The sequence below is a fragment of the Conger conger genome, chromosome 1, assembly GCF_963514075.1.
Source record: "Conger conger chromosome 1, fConCon1.1, whole genome shotgun sequence".
Lineage (NCBI taxonomy): Eukaryota > Metazoa > Chordata > Actinopteri > Anguilliformes > Congridae > Conger > Conger conger.
This window is the reverse complement of record NC_083760.1, coordinates 18,330,325-18,352,053: the sequence shown is the minus strand read 5'-3', so window position 1 is coordinate 18,352,053 and position 21,729 is coordinate 18,330,325. Positions and strand designations below refer to the sequence as shown.

Genomic DNA, 21,729 nt, shown 5'->3' with positions numbered 1-21,729 from the left:
TCTGCTAGAAAAGTGAATAGGACCTCTGGAACAGACTTGAGCCCAATTGTGTCATTTTTGGGTTGAAAGATTTGCACATCAGAGCTGAAGTCTGCTCCCCTCTACTGGGTGAAGTCATTGATCTATTGTGAGGGGGTGGGGGATGAATAGAGTGCACAGAGTGAGAGGGAGAGAGCACAGAAAAATAACTGATGAGTGAATTAAAACAAAACAATAGATGGTGAGTGGGACAGAATGGAATGCAATGAGATGTATAGAGCAAAGACAGTTAAATGTGTCTGGACAATGGGAGAGCAAGAGCAAAAAACTGCTACACAGAAGAGTAAATGGCAATAGTAAAGGATTGGAGATTTTTGCAAGAAAATGTACTTTTGCACTGCTATTCCTTGTATATCACATACTGTATTCAGTCACAGCTTATGACCTATATTATTTGTTTTATACAACCTTTTTTATAGTTTGTTTTTTATTCATCAAGGGTGTAAATTACTTTGGAGGGCCCTTAAAGGATGTTGTACGTCGCTCTGGATAAGAGCGTCTGCCAAATGCCATTAATGTAATTTAATTTAATGTAATGTAATGTCAGCCAATCTGAAAGATTATTCGCTGTTGGTCACAGAATGAATTTGGATGGACAGAGGTGGCCACTGTGCTTGATCCCAGCCCGCTCCACCACACCACGCTCTGTTGCCTAATGCTGACTAACTTCTTGTCTCATTAGGGTGACTCACTCATTTTGGGGGCTGTATTCACTTTGCCCAGTGTGCGTGATTCTCATGAAATGCACTGCTGCCTGACAATCACATAGCAGTCCTTATAAAGATGTCCACCTAGCCAGCCTATTACTTAGAGCCAAGCCCACTCATCAATGAAATCACCACTCCCTCCCTCCCCCAATACTCCTGTGCTCCCTCTACTCTTTTTTTCCCCCCGCCTTCCTCTCCACACACACACACACACACCCCATGCTGTTGAGAAACAGACCCTCTCTAGGGCCATTTCCGCCTGGCAGAGAGCTCGTCCTTCCGCTGCCCAGCCTCCAATCAGGAAACTGCGTGCCGTACTCCTTTATTGCCAGCAGGAATGGGGTTTCTCCATGCAGCCATATCGTCTCTGGCCACGTATGAGAGCAGCAGCCCATTTTAATCAAGGAACAGGTTTTGCTCCATTTATTTGGTTGCTGTAAAATGCGTATACATGTAAGCAGATATGATTTTCCTCAAATATTTCAGTGTAGTCCAGAAAAGCGAAGCACTCTGGCATTTCAATTTGTTCCTGGGCTTATGCACCGTTATGAAATGGTCTTCACTCCCTCATTCCCAAACTGAGTGTTGAGTGTCTCCGCACAAAATATGAACAGGAGCTGTGAATTCAATATATAACCAGGGCTTGATTGATGGCTGTATGGAAAGTGTGCATAAAATGGTGGGCACACGTGAAGTGTTTTGGCGAAGCAGAGGGCAAAGTCTGTGAGCCGAGGAGGATGATGGGACAGACTCACAGCGCTGGGACGCTCCACCAAAGTCAAGATTGCAAAAGAGAAGTCTACTCTAACACCCTTAGCTTTTGTCTCATGTTTCTGTTCACTCTTTTTCTCTTGTGCAGGCATTTGTGTTCTACTTTTGATTATTTAATGTTCAATAGCATTTGATTGTAAACATAATGCACATTTCTTTTTGATCTTTAGAGTAAATATGAAAGAAATATTAGAGAAAAATAACACTTGTTATCTGAGACAAACCTTTATGGCTACAGTAACTAATAACTAATGTGACTGTTTAATTGATTGCATAAAGCAAGGGGTAGTGGGTGGTACTTTGTGCTCATTGTTTAATACAGGATTGATTTGCAGATTCAGCTCCAATAGAGATTCAGCTCCAATTCACCCTCACATTCCCTTTTGTTTTAGCGTAAGTGTTTTCTGAGTGCAAATAGAGGCACATTAATGTGTGAAAGCATGAAGTAAAGTTAAATCGCTTTGCAGACACAGTAGTGCTACAACTAGAAAAAACCTTCATACTGGAGCATAATCTACCTTACATCAGTATTGGCAAACTAATCAGATCCATCTTCACTTAATTTTGAAAGGGGTTTATTCACAGCATAGCTGGTATTTAGCCCATAGTATTTATTGCAAGTGTGGGTACAAGCTGGCAATTGTGCTTTGTGAACAGAGCTGATTGGCTGGTTTTACTATGACTTAAGAACTGGTTCAAAAACAAGACCTCACAATCAAGCAACCACAGGTGAAAAGCTAAAAGAGTTCCTATAGCCCCTTTGCTACCAATGTGTCCTGTGGGTATCATTCCAGATTAAGTTTTGCACACTTTCTTGTACACTGCAATTAACAATTTACTTGATGCCACAGGAGTGAAGACATCCTAAGCGAGTGGGATGAGTGAGGTGTGGGATGGACCTGCTTGAAATGAAAGACCCTCGCCATCACCTGCACTCTGACTTGCTGCAGCACAAAGTGCACAGTGAGAAGGAAGTGGATTATGGATTGTTTGTGATGGTATTTATTTAACAGGAAATTACTATTAATTCAGGTGTTTTTCCAAAAGCTCAGCACAGGCAACATTTGATATTCAATGAACACTTGGTTGCAACAGTGTGACTGTTTTACTATATTAAAAATATATGAAATGCACCTCCTGCCTATTTATTTAAATACTTTAGGACTTTTGGGTGTTTGAAAACTGTCCTTCTGAATTTTGAATTCTGTTTCTGGTATGACACTTTTTTTGTTAGCAGAGACTGTTTTGAAAGTTAAATAAAATGAACAGAATGCTTTCTGATAAGCTTGTTATAGCTGTGAGCTAGTGATGTTTAAAGCAGGTCATTACAACAGATTTTCCTAACTTCACAAGTTTCACGGACTCTAGCTAGCTATACCCCCAGCCATCCATGGGTCAATAAAAATATTGGCTATAAGCTTTTTAGGGCGCAATATATTTGTCATCCTAAGCAAAGTCTAAAATCATGAGCTAGACATCTAGGTAACTGCTAGATCAGTCATTACTAATTTTCCCAAAGACATAATGTACCCATACATTCAGTTTATTTAGCAACATCGCATTGACTGGCTATATTTGTGAGCTTGTTTCTGTGCTTTTTTGTGCGTTCCACACAAATAACTCCACCATTCAGATGATGTTCTGAGCCTTGTTAAGACATACAGGATATGTTTCTTCAATTCAATTGATGTTTTTGTGGAAATTATCTGAATACGGAATGGTCTCATTGAGGATTTCCCTGACTGAATGAGGGCAAATGAAGGCAGTATTCACATATTAATGGTTAGCCTGGGGCCATCATGTTTGTGAATTATTGGCACACTTAATAAAAAAGGCTGCATATAATAAACAACACAGATAATGAGCCATATTTCATATTCAAACATGGGAAAACTATAGTTTTATTTCAATACATTTGCTCTCATCTTTCAATTAAGATTTTTTTCTGAAAACCACAGGCGGCAAAATTATTGCCACCCCTAGCAATTATTGTAAATAAAAGAAAAAAAGAAAAAAGTGGAATTGGCAATACAATTTTCCTCAATTTAATGAATCTCTGTCTAAAGGAACTGTATTGTGTCCTTCCATCACTTCCTTTTTCACTAGAGTATAAAAATGAGGTAACAAATTGGTTGTGTCTTGGGGTCATCAAATTGAAAAAAAAAAAAAAGGATAAAATGGCACCTCCATACCACCAAACTCTTTGGAAGGGTGGCACGAAGACAGCTCTTACTGAGCTTAATAAGCAAACCAAGCATCATGGAGTTTGCCAAACCTCATTGGAATTAAGACTGGAAGAAAGTGCTATAGTCAGTTTTGGCCATACATACCATCAACATGCAAAATGGAATTCAGGAGAAGCAACTCATACCTACTGTTAAATATGCCGGTGGATAATTAATGTTTTGGAGATGTTTTGCTGCCAGATCAATAGCCCAATGAATTCTACAAAGTACCAGGAAATCTTTGCAGATTCCAGATTTATTTTTAATATGTTTTGCAGTGTAGGAATTATAGGCCTTTTTATATTTAATTCCCCAATTTTAGGGGACCACAAGTAATTGGACTAATTAACATAATCTTAAATTAAGATGTCATATCCAGGATTTGGTTGCAAATCCTTTACATTTGGTGACTGTCTGAAGTTTGTGAGCCAAAGACATCAGCTGACACTGGGCATCTTCCTTGGTTATGCAAAGCCTGTACTGCAGCCATCTGAAGTTTGTTTCCGGGGTATTTTGCTTTCATTCTTGTCTTCAGCCAGTCAAACGCCTATTCAATTGGATTTAGGTCAGGCAATTAACTTGGCCAGTCAATAATATTCCACTTTTTGGCCCTGTTAAACTGCCATCCAATAAGTATTGAGGCATTTGGTTGGATCTGAGCAGATAACATGTTTCTGTACACTTCGGAATTATTTCTGCTGCTGCTGTCAGCAGTCATTTCATCAGTAATGACAAGTACTCCAGTTCCAGTCGCAGCCATACATGCCAAAGCCATAACACTATGTTGTGCAGAGGAAGGGGAGGTGCTTTTGATCATAAGCAGTTCCTTTATTTCCCCATACTTTCCTCTGTCACTTTGGTACAGGTTAATACTGAATTAGTCCCTCAGAGATTGTTCCAGAACTGTAAATGTACTTTCTTTCTTTGGCTTGCATCTTGTGGTGAGCTGCTGAGGTTGTTGTCAGCGGCTGGTGTTGTCTTCTCCTTATTGTAGTTTTTGGCATAAATGTGAATAAATGATTTATCTGTTCATATGCATAGCCTCTGGGTACATAATGCTGTATAAGCTGGGGTTACTTGAATTGCAGTTTCTTGCTTTAGACGGCAGACCCCCATAGCCTATGCCCTTATTCACACTATTCTTAAACCAGGAGGTCATCGATTATCTGGGTCACTTGGAACATACACTTTACGATTAAATCATATTTAAAATACTCCAAAAAGTGAACTGTCCATTTATGAGATTAAATGATTGGAATAGCAGGCATGTGAATGTTCTTTTCTCCTAACAAGGGACTTTATGTCCTGTTCAGTCAATCTTGATGCATCTCAAGATACAACTTCTCATCTACCCCGGTTGCCATGGTAAAGGGGCCAGAGAAACGCATTAAAAAAGGGGCCAGCTTGAAGCCCTGTCACTGTGGTTGGATGGCTCTGTGCCTTACAGCTTGGGGATGAAGCACTGTAACATTCAGCGTGTGCTGTGTCTTTGAAAGCTTGGCTTTTATTATGTTCATGAGCATCTTTTATAGCACTACTATTACACACAAAAACAAACCAAAAAATGCAGATACCTAGTGATGCCCTATGTAGGTACCATGCAGCTTATTTAGTATGGATTTCCGTTGGGTGCTTTAAATATAAAATAGTAAACAAAGGCTGCCAAATACTACCTACTTGTTATTGTACCTACAATAGCAGAGTTTGCCAGAAATTTTAGAATTTTGTCACTTAACAAGGGTTTTAGTTCGGTCCTGCTCTTCCTCCTACTGTCCAGGTCGTTTAAATTTGAAATAAAAAGCAGAACGAGACTAATTTTGTGGCGTTTGTTTCAGCACTCCTGTTCCATTTATAGATTGCTGTTGCTATCAGAGACAGGCTGCAGACTTCACGACTTTTCCCTAAAGTCTGCTCCATGAAGCCAGGATCCAAGAGGATATCGAGCACAATTTCAAACGGTTTACTTAGGCGACATAACCGTTTTAAAACCTATACTACCACATTCCGTATGAAATTGATCATTCCCTGTTTTTGAATTCTACAAGGGCTACACAACACCCACAATCACGGAAACCGATGTCTTAAAAGCGAACACATTTAACAACATTATCAAAGGAAATTATAATTACTGGTCAATTAGTCAAACTGAAATTAGTCCAACTAAAAATTTTAATTCGCCTTATTTAACGAAACGGTAAACATTTAGCTGTCGTGTACACATTTTATGAAATATATTAGACGTTGGATTAATTTAAATAGCCTTTGTAACGCACTGCCAAATAATGGTGTGCACGAAATAAAAGGCGTTCGTGTGATTTTGAACTTAAAGTAGAAGTGGTTACAGCTGTTGAAATGGTAACACAGTAGTCCCATGTTTATAACTGACCGAAGTGAATGAGTTTAAACTACACTTCTGTGGTTTGAACCGAGTTGTCCGATTTTCAAGCCCTGATCAAAGCCTAGATCGCCTGCAGTCGCGCGATATTAAATAATGGGAACGAGGTATCCTATCGGTAGCCTAAGATCGTGTTTCTAACAGCTGGGCAATTGGTTATGAAATGCAAGGAGTGCATATAAAATAGGCTTACATGAGGGTGAGGGAACCCTATTTAAATCAATTGAGCAACACAGCCAAGCCTTGTATAGGAGAAATCTTCACTCAAATGCACTACACACTTGCACATTCGGTGCCCCGTGAGCTTTCGTGGCCGTCCCCTGTTTTCTCTTCAACGTAGGAGGGGCGGCTGCTGCGTGCGGGTAGACTCGCTGGCGCTCCGCCTTCCACTGTGTTTTCCCCCTTCTCTGTCCCCCTGCCCCCCACTCCTCCCCGGTAGAAAGCTGCACGGCTTAGAAGTATACGTCAGCCAGCCAGCTCGTCTGTGCAGTTTACTTGTTTGTCAGCTGTCAAGGGAAAAGGAATAGGGGACATATACAGCTGCTGTCTAGCACTCCCGAATATTTCAATTATATATTTATTTTTCCAGTTTCATAGTTGTTCATTACTCATATGATAAAGACAGGGATATTGGATCCGAAGAGAGGGAAGCAATCGAGTCAGTGTATTCTGCGATATTAACCATGCGCAGCAACTTTATGGTGAAGAGTTCGAATGAAGTGACATTATTACGTACAAAAGGTAAGGTTATGGTGCTTTCCGTTCCGTTGGTAGCCTATATTGCTAAACAAGCTAGCTGCCTTATGAAACCAGGCAGTTTTAATAAACTATAAAGGTTGTGAAACTTCTCAGATGCAAGCAATGTTTCCAGATGCAAGCAAACAGTTGTGTAGTAGATCTGGTGTATTGTTTACGCAACTAAAAGTGAAACATCTGTTATTGTAGCCTATTAATCGTATTATACATAGGCTACAAGAATAAATGCGCTACAAATCTAGCCTGCCTACAAATCGGTGTTCTGTTGCGTTGGGGAAGGCAATTTATTCGTTAAAGAGTTATTACTCCGTGTTGCATTTTTAGCTGTTCATAATAATTAGGCTATGTAGGGAGACATCAACATGTTGGAGTGTTGGGGATGTAATGGAACTACACATAAGCTACTACAGGAATCAACACAATTTTACACCTTTAACAGGAATATTTATTTTGAATATTTATATTTATTAAGTTTAACGACACAAAACATAATCACATGCGATTACAATAGTCCCATTACCTCCCATTTAATTATGTAGTGAGATTAAAAAATATATCTCAACTTTGTACTGAACTATATTGACAAGGGGCCACATATATTTGTTTATTTTCTGGTAATGTACATCTCCTACCACATTTAATTGCAGTGACTATAGTGATACTCGTTTACAAATGTCTATTTTTGCTGCGTATAGAATTGTTCTGGAATTAGGCCTATGATGCAGTCAGTGACATGACTAAACAGTTCATAACATGACTTGTCCATGGTCTACTTTGACTACTTCCAATGATGTGTTTCTCCCCAAGAAATTTTATTTATTTAAGATTATCCCAATCAAAAATAAATCGGCAACTCTCATCACTTCTCGACTGTCTCCTTCCACTGAATGTGCATGCATGTAGACCTAGTGTTCTAAAGCTCCTTTGTTTTTGTTATGTAGCTGTCTAGTGTCTAGCAAGCTCACTAATAATATTTCGAGTTATTGATCTGCCCCGCTGTCACTGAATGTTGAAAGGAAGTTTGCAGTCTGACTACTGATATAGCTTGATCACTATAACTAGACTAAATATCAATTTGGTTAAACATTTGTTTCTACCTGCGGTGACAGTATTAGTTCTGAGTGCAAAAGTTGATTTGAGAATGTGTCAGGCAAGACTATGTGGCTAGATTCCAATGTAGGCACTGATATTAATAAAAATAAGGGTACTGGCATCACTACTGCTGTTTCCATAGTTACATGGAGAGTTTCTGTTGTTAACATTAGTAGTAAAGGTGCAAGAATGATGACTAAGGAGTCTGCCCAAAATGCATCTGCTATTAATCCCTTCCCCTCTCTCTGGAAGTGCACCTCCATTGTGAAGATAAAACAAAAAAGGGACCCCTCACTTCTTCTCTTCAATTGGGACAGGGCCTATATTTTCATACCTTTGTCTGAAACCAAGGTGTTTGGCTTTGTAATTCATCAATTCTGTTACAATCCACCTTGTGGAATCAAATCCCGCCTGATATTACATGTTTAATGGATGCTATCATTTTGAATATTACGCTGAACCACTAGAGGATTTCATACCTTGCCTTTCCAATAACTTTGGCAGATGGGTTAAAACATCCGCAGTATATTTGCCAGGGTTTGGAGTGCTTGGTGATTTTTGAGCAGCTATTCAAAGATAATACCCTTTCCAGTGTATCTGCATACATGGATGATGGTTTCATTTCACTAACATGTTTCTTTTGTATTTGTCAAAATGACTCATTAACACATACATTTAGGAATCTGTGCAGATCAGTTTGAGATCAATCTATTTATATGTGAGTTTGGTTGTCGCAGAACATTTTCATCACACACATGTCATTGGAGTGCCACAGACTGCACATTTATTTAAAAGTTTTAATCTAAGTGAATAGTTATTACCTTTTTGAATAAAAGGGCAGTGTAAAAATGGGTCTCTTTATTGATTTTGTCTATGCAAATTAGCATTTTGCTCGACTCGTGGAAATGCAGTTTTTGGCTCTGGCTTTAGGTCGCCACTTGGAAATGCCATTTTCACCCAGCCTATGTTTTCACATACAAGACAATGCACCTCCTCATGCAGCGGCAAAACAAACCAATAAATCCCTGGTATTTTCTCCTCCCGCTGCCATTTCTGTAACTGGGATCCGGAACAGCACTTAGTATTCAGGCAGGGGATGTCTGGTTGCATGTAGCAGTGTGATGAATGAACCATGGACATAGAAAAACGCCTGCAGCGAAGAGGAGAGAAAGAAAGAACGGCCACAGCCAGGCTTCCTGTTTACGGCCTGGAGTGCGAGCCGCACACACTTATTGTGTGTGGGTGGGGAAGTAGTGCAGAAGAAAAGCTTTGGACTGCGTTACATTCAGGTGGATGGGGCTTTCTTACTTTTACCTGGACATATCTTCAGTATATATACATATTGGTGCTGTTTTTTCCATACAGTGTTCAGGAACTTTTGGAAACAAAGTGTACACAATATGTGGCAGTTAATTTCTCATTAGATTGGGAGGTGCATCAGTGAGGATCTGTTGACAGTGCATAGACATTGGCCCATTCGTGCACCTCCACATACACATTATACATAATACCTGAGGACTGCACAGTGAGAAGCGGCCAATCTCCTCCCTACCTTGCCCTCCAGTGTAGAATTCCCACTCTGTTTCTTGCTCTCTCTATCACTGTCTGCATCTCCCTTTCTTCTCTTTCTCCGGCTTCCAGCAGCCTTAGCCCTGCGGCCGCTACAGTGCTGCCACAGACGTTCTGTGCTCCTTTTACATAACACTGAAATCCTCTCCGGGCACTTTGACTGTACTCTCTGCCTCTCTTTCCCTCCCTTTCTCTCGCCGGCTGAGGTTTTTTTCCACTCTCTTCTGGTGCTGTTGCGTTGCGCAGAAAGCCAAAAGATGGCAAAAGGGTGCCGTTGCGGAGTGGGATGCTGCATGTGTGCTTGTGTGTTTTCTGCACACAGGAGTGTGCAGTGCAGAGGCTTAACATCCCAGCTCATTATGAAGAACAGCAAGGAGGAATAGGGGAATATTGCCTCATTAATTCATTATTTTATTTGTGCATTAAAAACCAGAAACATGTAGATGTAAATCATCACGAAAGAGAAACTGATTAATGGACAGGTGAGAAAGGCATTCCGTGGGGGGTTTATACGCACAGTAAAATGTCCAGTGTTTATTCAGCTCTAAGACATATATTAGAGTCCAATGGGGACCATATATGCTCTATAAGAGATAATTTAACTTTTAATAATAATTTAATATTTCTATGGTAACACAGAGGAACAATAACACTCATTTGATTATTTCTCTAGAATAATAATTCTGTTGAATTATTGTTGAGAAAAAATAAACAGGAAGAATAAATATAATAAAAGGACCAAAATAAAAAGTCAAAGCTTTGGTCGAGTGGGTCATATTCATTGAGAAAGTTTTACAGGCTTTTGTTCTTGAAGGACAAACAATGGCAGTGTTAGTTTATTTGTAACATAATGCACATACAAAATATAAAAAATACTGAAACTGAAAACTATTACTCGATGATACACTATTTGTTTATGGGACATGAATCAATGTACATTATGCTACTGTAATTTAGATTGTCTTTCTCTTGTAGAGAAAGATTATGCAACTTTCCATGAAAATAGCAGATGAACTACTTAAATGCAGGCCTTGTACTTCAGAGCTAGCTTTTTTATAAGAATAAAATTAAGGCTCCCCAACACTGGCAGAACTGCCTTGACAGATTCCTCATGCTCTTAATTCAAATAACAAAGTAATAAGTGTAGGTGTAATGTAAATGTTATTCTAAATATACATCTCAACTATAATAAAACTAATAAAAATGTATTATTTACCTGACGTATGTTTATCTTTTGAATTTATATTTTCATTAATGAGGTGTCCAGGAATTTTTGGATTAAAATTTTATGCTTCATTTTCTGCTGCTACGCATATGTTTGACCAGCTAAAGAAGAGAATAGGCATGTGTTCAGCAGCAGCAAGAAAGTGGATGGGCCTGCACATTGAGTTTTCTTGGAGCATATTGTTGCTGTGGCATGTTGTTTACTATGCTGCACCAGGGTTGGAACATGGGAATTTCATTTTTCAATTGAAATGCACTTAATTTACTTAATTTACGGAACTGGAATGGAACTGACCACTGCCCTACACCACGTCTAATAATGCACTAAAAGGCAATGCAAATATTTATGATACATTGGGGTGGGATTTTGTGGGGGCATGGCTTATTAGGTGTTTGTATAGCACCAATGGAATTTGATTGTTTTCTGTATGAAAGAGGAGAAAAATCTGTCTAGCTGCATTGTTCATAAGCAATGAAACTATCAATCATAAAGAATAATATGTCAAAACCCTACCAAGCTTTACCAAGTCCACTAGCTGCCATCTGGACTGAATCTGGATTTTATGTGATGCCCAATCCATTCAGACCACAACAAACCACAATCCTGTTCCACACCAGTCATTGTAATTCATTTCTTTGTGCACAACTCACTGACCTGCCGGAAAAGACATTTGTGAATAAACCAATCCAAAAATTAAAGGAAGAATAGGTTGTTACTTGTGGGAGTCCATAATGGTGTTTTCCATGAGCACAGACCAAGCCATTGATCTGAGACACTGGTAGCTCAGGACGTATCTTTACAGTAGTAATACTAGCCTAATAGTGAGGAGGCCAAGCATTGCAAGTGCTGAAACCCTACTGTATTTTTACAATTAATGTGTTGTTATGGATTTTTAGATATTTCTTATGTCAGTTTCATGGAAATTGGTATTTTGGCAGAAGGTGTCAGTAGATGCCCACACACCAGAGATGGCATTGATTATTGGCACTGGTATTGGTAGCGATGTAATCATATCTTGGTGTGTGAAGATAGTAAATATGTTTTGATTATAAATATGCCAGAGGAGGAAGAGTAGCCTGCATACATCCACAATGTGCAGTGAATCTGTCCATATAAGAAAATGTTGCACAATTATATAATTTACAGCAAATTAATGGTGTCAAAAATCACCAATAAAGTACTCTTCCAGGTGGACATAACACCATGTGAACAATGGCATTTGTGAGATACACCTAGCTCACAACAACAATTATAATAATAAATAATAATAGTAGTAATAATAATAATAAAATAATCATTCCTTGCATTTATATAGCACCTTTCTCACAGTCCCGCTAATACAAGAAATAGTCCTGGATTGAAATTTTTGAGCTCCGTTGAAGTTCACAAGTTATTATATTTGGAAAGAGTTCCGTTTTTCAAATGTAAATTGTCTGCGCATTGTTTACTCTACCAGAAAAGAAGTGGTCCGTAGAGGTCTATAGAAACCTTTGCTTCATTATTTTTTGTATTCTTTGGATAATAAATGGTGAAAATGCTGCCTGTGTATTTTGCCAGATTTTACTATAATGTGGAAGATCAAATGCTTAGATGACCAATAGGTCCTACTTTCTGATTAGGTCCATATTTAGGTCCAAGGGATTTTGCTAGCAGTGAAGACTTGACTAGATTTGTTTATTATTAACTGGCAGGGTATGCCTGGTACCTTTCTGAGCAGACTAATCAGTTAGGCATAAACGTGTCTCTTAGACACAAAAACTGTAAATTGTGTATTGGTATGGCCTTTTCTGTGTATTGATAACAATATAATTTGATGTAATCTTTGTATTGGGCTACAGTATGTGTGCTTTGTTCTTGAAATGTTAGAGAAACATAGAGAAAAGTGTGAAAATAATAGTGCTCTAAAATTGAATATTTATGGACATTTTTATTCATTAGAAATGGTTTCATTCTGATTCTTAAGAGAATTGGTAGAAGATATGTAGTTAATTTGTGCCCTCAAGTGATACAATTTGATATGCAATTTAATTTATAAGGTAATTAGTCCTGTAATTTTGATGGATCTAGAAGAATGTATTAATTGAACATGTAATTAAGCTTAATTAGAGTGAATACTAATCTAGGCTAAACTCCACATACAGTGGTGTGAAAAAGTGTTTGCCCCCTTCCTTATTTCTTATTCTTTTGCATGTTTGTCACACTTAAATGTTTCAGATCATCAAACAAATTTAAATATTAGTCAAAGACTACACAAGTAAACACAAAATGCAGTTTTTAAATGAAGGTTTTTATTATTAAGGGAGAAAAACCTACAAAAAATCCAAACCTACATGGCCCTGTGTGAAAAAGTGATTGCCCCCCCTGTTAAAACATAACTTAACTGTGGTTTATCAAACCTGAGTTCAATTTCTCTAGCCACACCCAGGCCTAATTACTGCCACACCTGTTCTCAATCAAGAAATCACTTAAATAGGACCTGCCTGACAAAGTGAAGTAGACCAAATGATCCTCAAAAGCTAGACATTATGCCGAGATCTAAAGAAATTCAGGAACAAATGAGAAAGAAAGTAATTGAGATCTATCAGTCTGGAAAAGGTTATAAAGCCATTTCTAAAGCTTTGGGACTCCAGTGAACCACAGTGGGAGCCATTATCCACAAATGGCGAAAACATGGAACAGTGGTGAACCTTCCCAGGAGTGGCCGGCCGACCAAAATTACCCCAAGATCGCAGCGACGACTCATCCAAGAGGTCACAAAAAACCCCACAACAACATCCAAAGAACTGCAGGCCTCACTTGCCTCAGTTAAGGTCAGTGTTCATGACTCCACCGTAAGAAAGAGACTGGGCAAAAGTTCCAAGATGAAAACCACTGCTGAGCAAAAAGAACATTAAGGCTCGTCTCAATTTTGCCAGAAAACATCTTGATGATCCCCAAGACTTTTGGGAAAATACTCTGTGGTCTGACGAGACAAAAGTTGAACTTTTTGGAAGGTGTGTGTCCCATTACATCTGGCGTAAAAGTAACACTGCATTTCAGAAAAAGAACATCATACCAACAGTAAAATATGGTGGTGGTAGTGTGATGGTCTGGGGCTGTTTTGCTGCTTCAGGACCTGGAAGACTTGCTGTGATAAATGGAACCATGAATTCTGCTGTCTACCAAAAAATTCTGAAGGAGAATGTCCGGCCATCTGTTCGTGACCTCAAGCTGAAACGAAATTTGGTTCTGCAGCAGGACAATGATCCAAAACACACCAGCAAGTCCACCTCTGAATGGCTGAAGAAAAACAAAATGAAGACTTTGGAGTGGCCTAGTCAAAGTCCTGACCTGAATCATATTGAAATGCTGTGGCATGACCTTAAAAAGGCGGTTTACGCTCGAAAACCCTCCAATGTGGCTGAATGACAACAATTCTGCAAAGATGAGTGGGCTAAAATTCCTCCACAGCGCTGTAAAAGACTAATTGCAAGTTATCGCAAACGCTTGATTGCAGTTGTTGCTGCTAAGGGTGGCCCAACTAGTTATTAGGTTTAGGGGGCAATCACTTTTTCACACAGGGCCATGTAGGTTTGGTTTTTTTCGATAATAAAAACCTTCATTTAAAAACTGCATTTTGTGTTTACTTGTGTTGTCTTTGACTAATATTTAAATTTGTTTGATCTGAAACATTTAAGTGTGACAAACATGCAAAAAAATAAGAAATCAGGAAGGGGGCAAACACTTTTTCACACCACTGTATTATAGTGGTGGCTCCTTAGCAGAAAACTGAGGAGGCAGAAAACATCCCCTTGAACTAAATTTGTTTTAAATCATTTTTGTCCATTAACAAAAGGATTAAGTCACAAAGTACTCAATACCGTCAGGTGGAGCCAGTTCGCCTCAATTATGGAAAAACGAGAAATTAAACTTTTTATTTACACACAAATTTGTGCACATTTCAGTTGACGTTATTCAAAATACATGTAGCTACTCTTTTCTGCACTTGCACTCAGAGAATATTCATGGCAAAGGGCCAATGCAAACTTTGTAATTCAAACAACCTTAAGCTCAGTTTAGCCTTTATTGCAATGCAAGCAGTTAGTAGCAGAGTAGGTTATCTTTTTTTTTGTGTGTATGCAGTAAATACAATGTCATCCCAAATGTAATTACGTCATGCAGACGTTGCAGCAACAGTCTGCTTACTGCGTAGTTAATAAAACAGATTTTTCTCAATTGAATCTATTAGGCTACTTAATCTCCCTAACATGGCATGGAGAAAGAAGCTGAGTGCTTACCTGCCAGTGGAATATTCAGATCATTGGCAAACTTCAAGACCAATAATTAGATTAAGGGTATATTTTCTGCCTCCTCGATTTTCAGCTCAGCTGCAGCCACTGATTTTATCAGATCAGGTCAGATTCACTGACTTATCAATGTACAGTGGCTTAAGAAAGTATACAGACCCCTTCAATTTTTGCACTTTATTGTGTTGCAGAATTGCCATGTTTCCCCACCAATCTACACTCAATAATAAGTAAAAACATTAACAGCAAATTTATTAAAAATCAAAAACTGAAATTTCTAGAAGTATTCAGACCCTTAATTCTGTACTTTGTAGAAGCCCCATTGTTAGCAATTACATCTTCAAGCCTTCTTGGGTAAGTCTCTACAAGCTTTGCACATCTGGATTAGGGCAGTTTATCCCATTCTTCCTGGCAGATCCTCTCAAGCTCCGTCAGATTGGATTGGAAGCATCTGTGAACTGCCATCTTCAGGTCTCTCCACAGATGTTGTATTCGGTTTTAAGTCTGTGCTTTGACTGGGCCACTCAAGGACAGTCAGAGACTTGTCCGGTAGCCACTCCAGTCCATTGGCTGTATGCTTCGGGTCATTGTCATGCTGAAAGGTGATCCTTCATCCCAGTCTGAGGTCGCATGCACTCTGGAGCAGGTTTTCTTGCAGGGCCTCTGTGTATTTGGCTGCATTAATCCTTCCCTCGGACTAGTCTCCCTGGCCCTGCCACTAGGAAGCACCCCCACAGCATGATGCTGCCACCACCATGATTCACAGTAGGGATGGTATTAGCCAGATGATTGATGGAGTGCTGCTTAGACGGTCGTCCTTCCAGCAGGTTCTCCCATTTCTGCAGAGGACTTCCAAAGCTCTGTTAGGGTGACTGTTGGGTTCTTGGTCACCTCACTGACCAAGGCCCTTCTTGCCTGGTTACCCAGTTTGTAGGACGAGTCCTGGTGATTCCAAACCTACATGGAGCCTGCTTACTTAGAAACAGGTTCCAGAGCTTCCATTTCACAATTATTGCACTGGAGTTAATTTGACTGGAAGCAAGTTTGCTCCCCTACTGGGCCACCAATGCCACTTTCTCCCAGCAGGTCTCCTATCCAAGCCCAGACGTCAGGTCAGGTCAGCAGGAGCAGGGTGGCCATACCACCATCGCCTGGTATTGCCTCATGCTGACACAATGACAGAATACCATGAATAAAAACAGAAACAGTAGTTGCAATACTGTAAGTAATTAACTTATACTTACCATTAACTACAGTCATTTAAAAATGAAGGCTGTTATTTAGATTTAGTTCATTTTAAGTTCATTTAGTGCTTTTTCTGCATATATGTATGTGATGCAACACAAAGTGTACTGGTAGGTTGTTAAATTAACCTACTCTGCTTTTGGTTGAAGAAATTAAACTAAAATATGTACTTATGTTATGGCATTGCAATGTTGTTTCAAAGAATGTAATAAGAATTTATAAAAGATTGTGCTATTTCCTCACTTATTCCTGGGTGGCGGGTAAGCAGGTGAATTGCTAGATTACAATGAATTACAAACCCCTACATTTATGCAGTATGTATGCTGGTAATCAGTTTCTTCCCATAACACATCCAGCGTTGCTGACTTTGTGCAGCAGCGAGTCTAATGTGGAGAGGTAGCAGGAGGACTACTCCGCTGGCCCTGCGCTCTGGCAGGGAGCCTGCTTACTTAGAAACAGGTTCCAGAGCTGACACGCAGGGTAGATTGATATGAATCACCATGGTGACCAGTGCGTTCCTCTTGGAGCCTCGTGTTTCCTGCAGGAGAGGAGCCCTCTGAGACTTTGCGCACGCGCGCGCGTGTGTGTGTGTGTGTGTGCGCGAGAGTGTGTGTTCACAGAAAGTGCTGCAGCACTCCTGTGTATACTGCTGACCGGTGCAAGAATAGATGGGTATAGAAGACGAGTGATCACAATATTACAGCAACCACTCAGGCCAGCATTCTCACCCGTGTAGGCCCTTACACTGCTTATTATAATACAGGCTACTGGCACTAGAGCAGAATTTATATGGAGATTTTGTCTGTGTTGGTCAAATCATATGCTACAGTTAGAAAAAACTGGGTAGCATTTTTGCACGCTCTCTAAAGCCTGATTTTATTTTATTTTTTTACCAATGCAGTTATTCCTTAAGTTAATACAGAATAATCCAGTAACTGTCCATTGGGAATCTTTGCAACAAAATAACACACAGACATGCTGATATCCTGGGTTTCAAAAAAAAAAAAAAAACAAGCAGCAGTTCCCTCTTTCTGCATTATATGATACATGGAATCATGAATGTAGGCTGTTGCCAAGTGCATCTCACAGGTAAGCAATGGCCAGGTTATAGAGCAGAACTGTGCAGCGGACAGCTGCATTTCTACAGGAAGACTGATGGTCTAGGTCTTTCCGAGCCTCGGTTGCAGAGTGATGCTGAAAAAGATTTGCACTGACTGAAATGTGTGCAGCTTCCTCTACCTGGAGCAGCAGCGTGCAGTCTATCTCGCAGGCAGAGGGGTCTGAAACTGCAGCTCCATAAACCAGCAGCACATTAACCTGCAGCAGGCCGCTGCGTCAGCCCTGCCATGGCCTTAGCTGGTTAACCCCTTTCCCAATCTGGCATCTTGCCCATTTCTGCAGTGTTGTTCTTTGAGGCTCCAGGTGAGCATCACATGGAAAATGGCTTGAAACATGGCTTAAATTAAGAAAGACACTTGTATCACTTAGCATACTGACTGTAGTTTAGTTTATCTTCATAAATAAGATGTAAATAAAGTGCTACAAATTGAAAACAATGTAGGTGAAAATGCAGAAAGGTTGTTCTTCTTTATTTTTAAGTTAAATACTGAAACAGGTAAGACATAAATATATACATTTCCTTGATCACGTGTGCATCTCTGCGTGATATGAAGAGCAAGTAAAGATCTATGAAGCAAAATGTAAGCAGTGTACCCTGGTGTTCCTTAGTGTCTCCGAATCTATCCAAAATTGTTCAATCCTGAAATAATCATAGGTTTTTCTACAAATCAACTGTTATGAAACTCACGTCTGCATCATTTCCAAATAGGAATTATAATCTTTTCATCAGGATAGCGTCTTAAAATATCTAATGCCTATCCAAAACTACTCTGAAAATGACTGAATGAATTATATGCTTTTTGTCCATTATAAACAACTAGGAAAGAGTTTGACTTTATCTTTTTGCTATTGCGGAATACACATTTCTGGTTGCACACTAGTTGCAGATGAGAGTTAAATGTTACATATATTCATAAGCTATGGTCTTCTTTTTTCAGGAATATCATAAAGCATTAATTTGATCTGCCAGGTTAAGAAAAGCATCCTTCTTACAGGTGCACCTTATGTCAGTATAATTTCACTGGACTGAATCACTCGATGACCATCACTGCTGTCACCAGAGGAACCGGTTGTTATGTTTGATTCTGTACTGAACGTCTGTAACCGCGGTGCTAATGTGATTTCCTTCCCCCCTCAGATACATGTTGGGCCGTGGAGTGAAGCGTAAGCTGAGCGACTTCGGGGAGGTGGCGGGGGCGAAGGACTCCGTGCCGGACGTGCCCTACATGCAGCAGCGGCAGCTGGTGCTGAACATGTGCCTGAACAAGCTGCAGAGCTGCCACATGAGGAGCGAGCCAAGCCTGCACCGGGCCGTGCTGCTGGCCAACACCCTGCGCCAGATCCAGGAGGAGATGCGGCGCGAGGGCTGGGAGCCGCCGGCCGCGCCCGCGCCCTGGCCCCCCCACCCCTCCACGCCGCTGCACACCCCCAGCCTGCCGCCCGTGCCCTCGGACTGCCCCGAGGGGCCCGGCCCCGCTGCACACTCTGACTCCGGCCTGGCCCTGCCCCCCTCCCTACTGAGAGAGGAGGGTGGTGCTCAGGGGGAGAGAGGGCCGCCCGCCTGCCCAGGGTGCACCGAGACCGAGGAGGAGAGCGACTCCTCTTCCTCTTCCTCCGCTCTCTCCTCCTCACCAGAGGACAGCAGGACACCAGACTTGCTATTTAGCTCCTTTGAGATCACAAACTCAACCAGCTATCTGACAGACCTGGCCTTTGACGACATATTTGAGGACATTGACACCTCCATGTACGACTGCTCAGACTTCTCCTCTGTCCTGGCGTACCCCCTGCCGAGGGCCAGTGGTGCCACCCCTGCAGCTGAGGATGGCCTCAAGTCATTCCCCAGCTGCACCACAGCCAGCGCCCTGCAGCTGTGTCTCACAGACCTGAATGAGCTGGATCACATCATGGAGATCCTTGTGGGGTCATGAATGAACTGGATTACATCATGGAGATCCATGTGAGGTCATGAATGAACTGGATCACATCATGGAGATCCTTGTGGGACCATGAATGACCTGGATCGCATCATGGAGATCCTTGTGGGGTCATGAATGAACTGGGTCACATCACTGAGATCTTTGTGGGGTCATGAATGACCTGGATCACATCACAGAGATCCTTATGGGATCATGAATGAACTGGATCACATTACTTGGGATCCACTTGTGGTTGTGAAGGACCTGAATGACATGCGTCTTAGTATGGTCCTGACAGCCTTCGATTGTTTATATTTTCATAATTATATTTGGGATGGGAACAGCAAAATTGTTTTACAAATGTGCTATTTATTTTTATACAAATAGAGCACAATATATTTATATAAAAAAGATAAATACAGAGACCTGCCTAATGCACACCTACTGTAGAATGAAACACACGTGTGGTGAGAGCTGATGCAATGCTTCTTACATTCATGAACTGAGTTTTAAAATGAGACTGTAGGAATACAGCGAGAAACACAAAGTATTATCATTATCAGCCGTTTCACTGAACTTTAAATTGCATTTGGCAACAGAAATGTATGCTGATTTTTTTCCACTGAAAACAAATAGAAAAAAATCAAGTTACGCGATAAGGCAACACCTTCATGTTTTTCGAGTGAAAATAGACTTATTTTTGTAAATTAATTTTTAATATGTATTTATACGCCATTATGTCCTTTAATGGATTCCATCATGACAGGAGCATTAAACATATAATGCTAACTCTACCTCTTCTCGATCTGCATTGAGCACACTGTTCTCAGCCTCAAGCTTTTGGTCGGTATCGAAATTATTTTATATTTAGTCCTAGCAGTTTAATGTACTTTTTGTTTTAAATCCATTGAAACTGGTGATTATTTATAGTTATGTAAGAGTGTTTGTCTTCAAGCAGATTACACACACATTATAATCGTGTTTTGGGATTTTAGTGTACGGTAGAAGACTGATAGAAGTCCTCTGGCCTCTAATAGCAACACCACTCTACCCCTAAAACTTCATGTATGGAGCAGAGATAACTCATTGAAATGGTACTTCAGCCTGTGAACTTCCAAGTGCAAACAGCAACATGTGCAGATAAGGCAAATTTTTCCCCCTGTTTTTGCTCTCAGAGAAGCCATTGTCCCAGATAAAACAAATGATCTGTTCAAGACTCAATTTCCAAACACCTAAAGCCATCTTCAGCATGCAACATTTAAAAAAATAAAGGGTTTGGAGTTAGGTATTAGATGCATGTTCAAGTGCTGTTCTAAGTAAAATGGGTCCGCCCACCTATTCAATTTCATATCTCTGAAATCGTTTGGAAAATATTGCAGAACTTGTCTTTCATTTCAATCCCTATGATGAGGAACATCACCAAACTGTCCGTCTCTGTCTTCCTTCTATCCTTTACGCCCACACGTCCAATGAGTGACCCTGCTGTCCCGAGATCTGCCAAGCTTTTTGCACTTAGGCTGTTGTCACATGGAAGTACTTGCCTGTAGAAATGAGAGTTCTGCTGAAGCTGCTGTGAGCACAAGACCCATCATTACTATTCGTAGCCTGACACCAGCCAATCAGGTGAGATGTGGGTGGAGTGCGAGCCCCCCTTTGTTAGATTGGACAAACACATTTTTAGCAGCTAGATTAGGATTCTATCCACAGCAGGATGCTTGCTTTGCCTTACCTGTCTTTAATTTTAGGAAATTCCATACACTTATGATGCAATATAGATTCTGCAAAGAAGCAGTTTAATCTTTATCATTATATTTGTCGAGACGGTTATCATATACTATTTTCCGTACAGCAGAACTACTCTAGTTAAATGCAGTATGTTTTTCTCTGATGTATGGATATTATGGCCCAATAGAGCAGAAAGATGAGAGGAAAATGGAGTGTTGTAGCCAAGTTAGAGATCATAAAGCTTCTGGTGCCTCTTGAAACACTGGATGGAACACTGGAACATGGAAACACTCTGATGTTTCCATGTTCCATCCCAGTTGACCACAAACAAGCAGACCCACCCATTCATTTTATATGAGCAGGAATTACACTTCTGCAGACTGGCATGTAAATCGGACCCACTTCCCCCCCCCCCCCCCCCCCCCGAGATCTTTTCACTGTAGATACTGTATTATTTAAGTAAACATACTGTAAACACAAATGAAACAATTTCCTATCTACAATGTTGAGGTCGCATTACAGATTTTTCTTTAACAAATGGGGCTTTGTGTTGCATGTGAAATTGCTAAAGGTTTTTATTAAGCTTTGTAAGCTGCTTGTTGTATATATATTTGTATTTATACATCTCGTGTTTTCGGTTTGGTTTTATTTAAATC

General features: G+C 40.3%; 1 protein-coding gene across 1 annotated transcript; it reads left to right on the top strand.

Moving 5' to 3' along the window:
* The first annotated feature begins 6,709 nt into the window (after positions 1–6,709).
* On the top strand, positions 6,710–21,477 carry si:dkey-177p2.6 (uncharacterized protein LOC568712 homolog). The gene is made up of 2 exons (XM_061217046.1): positions 6,710–6,878; positions 18,568–21,477. The coding sequence occupies exon 2, from the start codon at positions 18,572–18,574 to the stop codon at positions 19,358–19,360; it is 789 nt and encodes a 262-aa protein (XP_061073030.1). The 5' UTR covers positions 6,710–6,878; positions 18,568–18,571; the 3' UTR covers positions 19,361–21,477.
* The last annotated feature ends 252 nt before the right edge of the window (positions 21,478–21,729 follow it).

Coding starts and splice junctions, on each gene's coding strand:
- si:dkey-177p2.6 (XM_061217046.1), top strand. CDS start 18,572: ATGTTGGGCCGTGGAGTGAAGCGTAAGCTGAGCGACTTCGGGGAGGTG.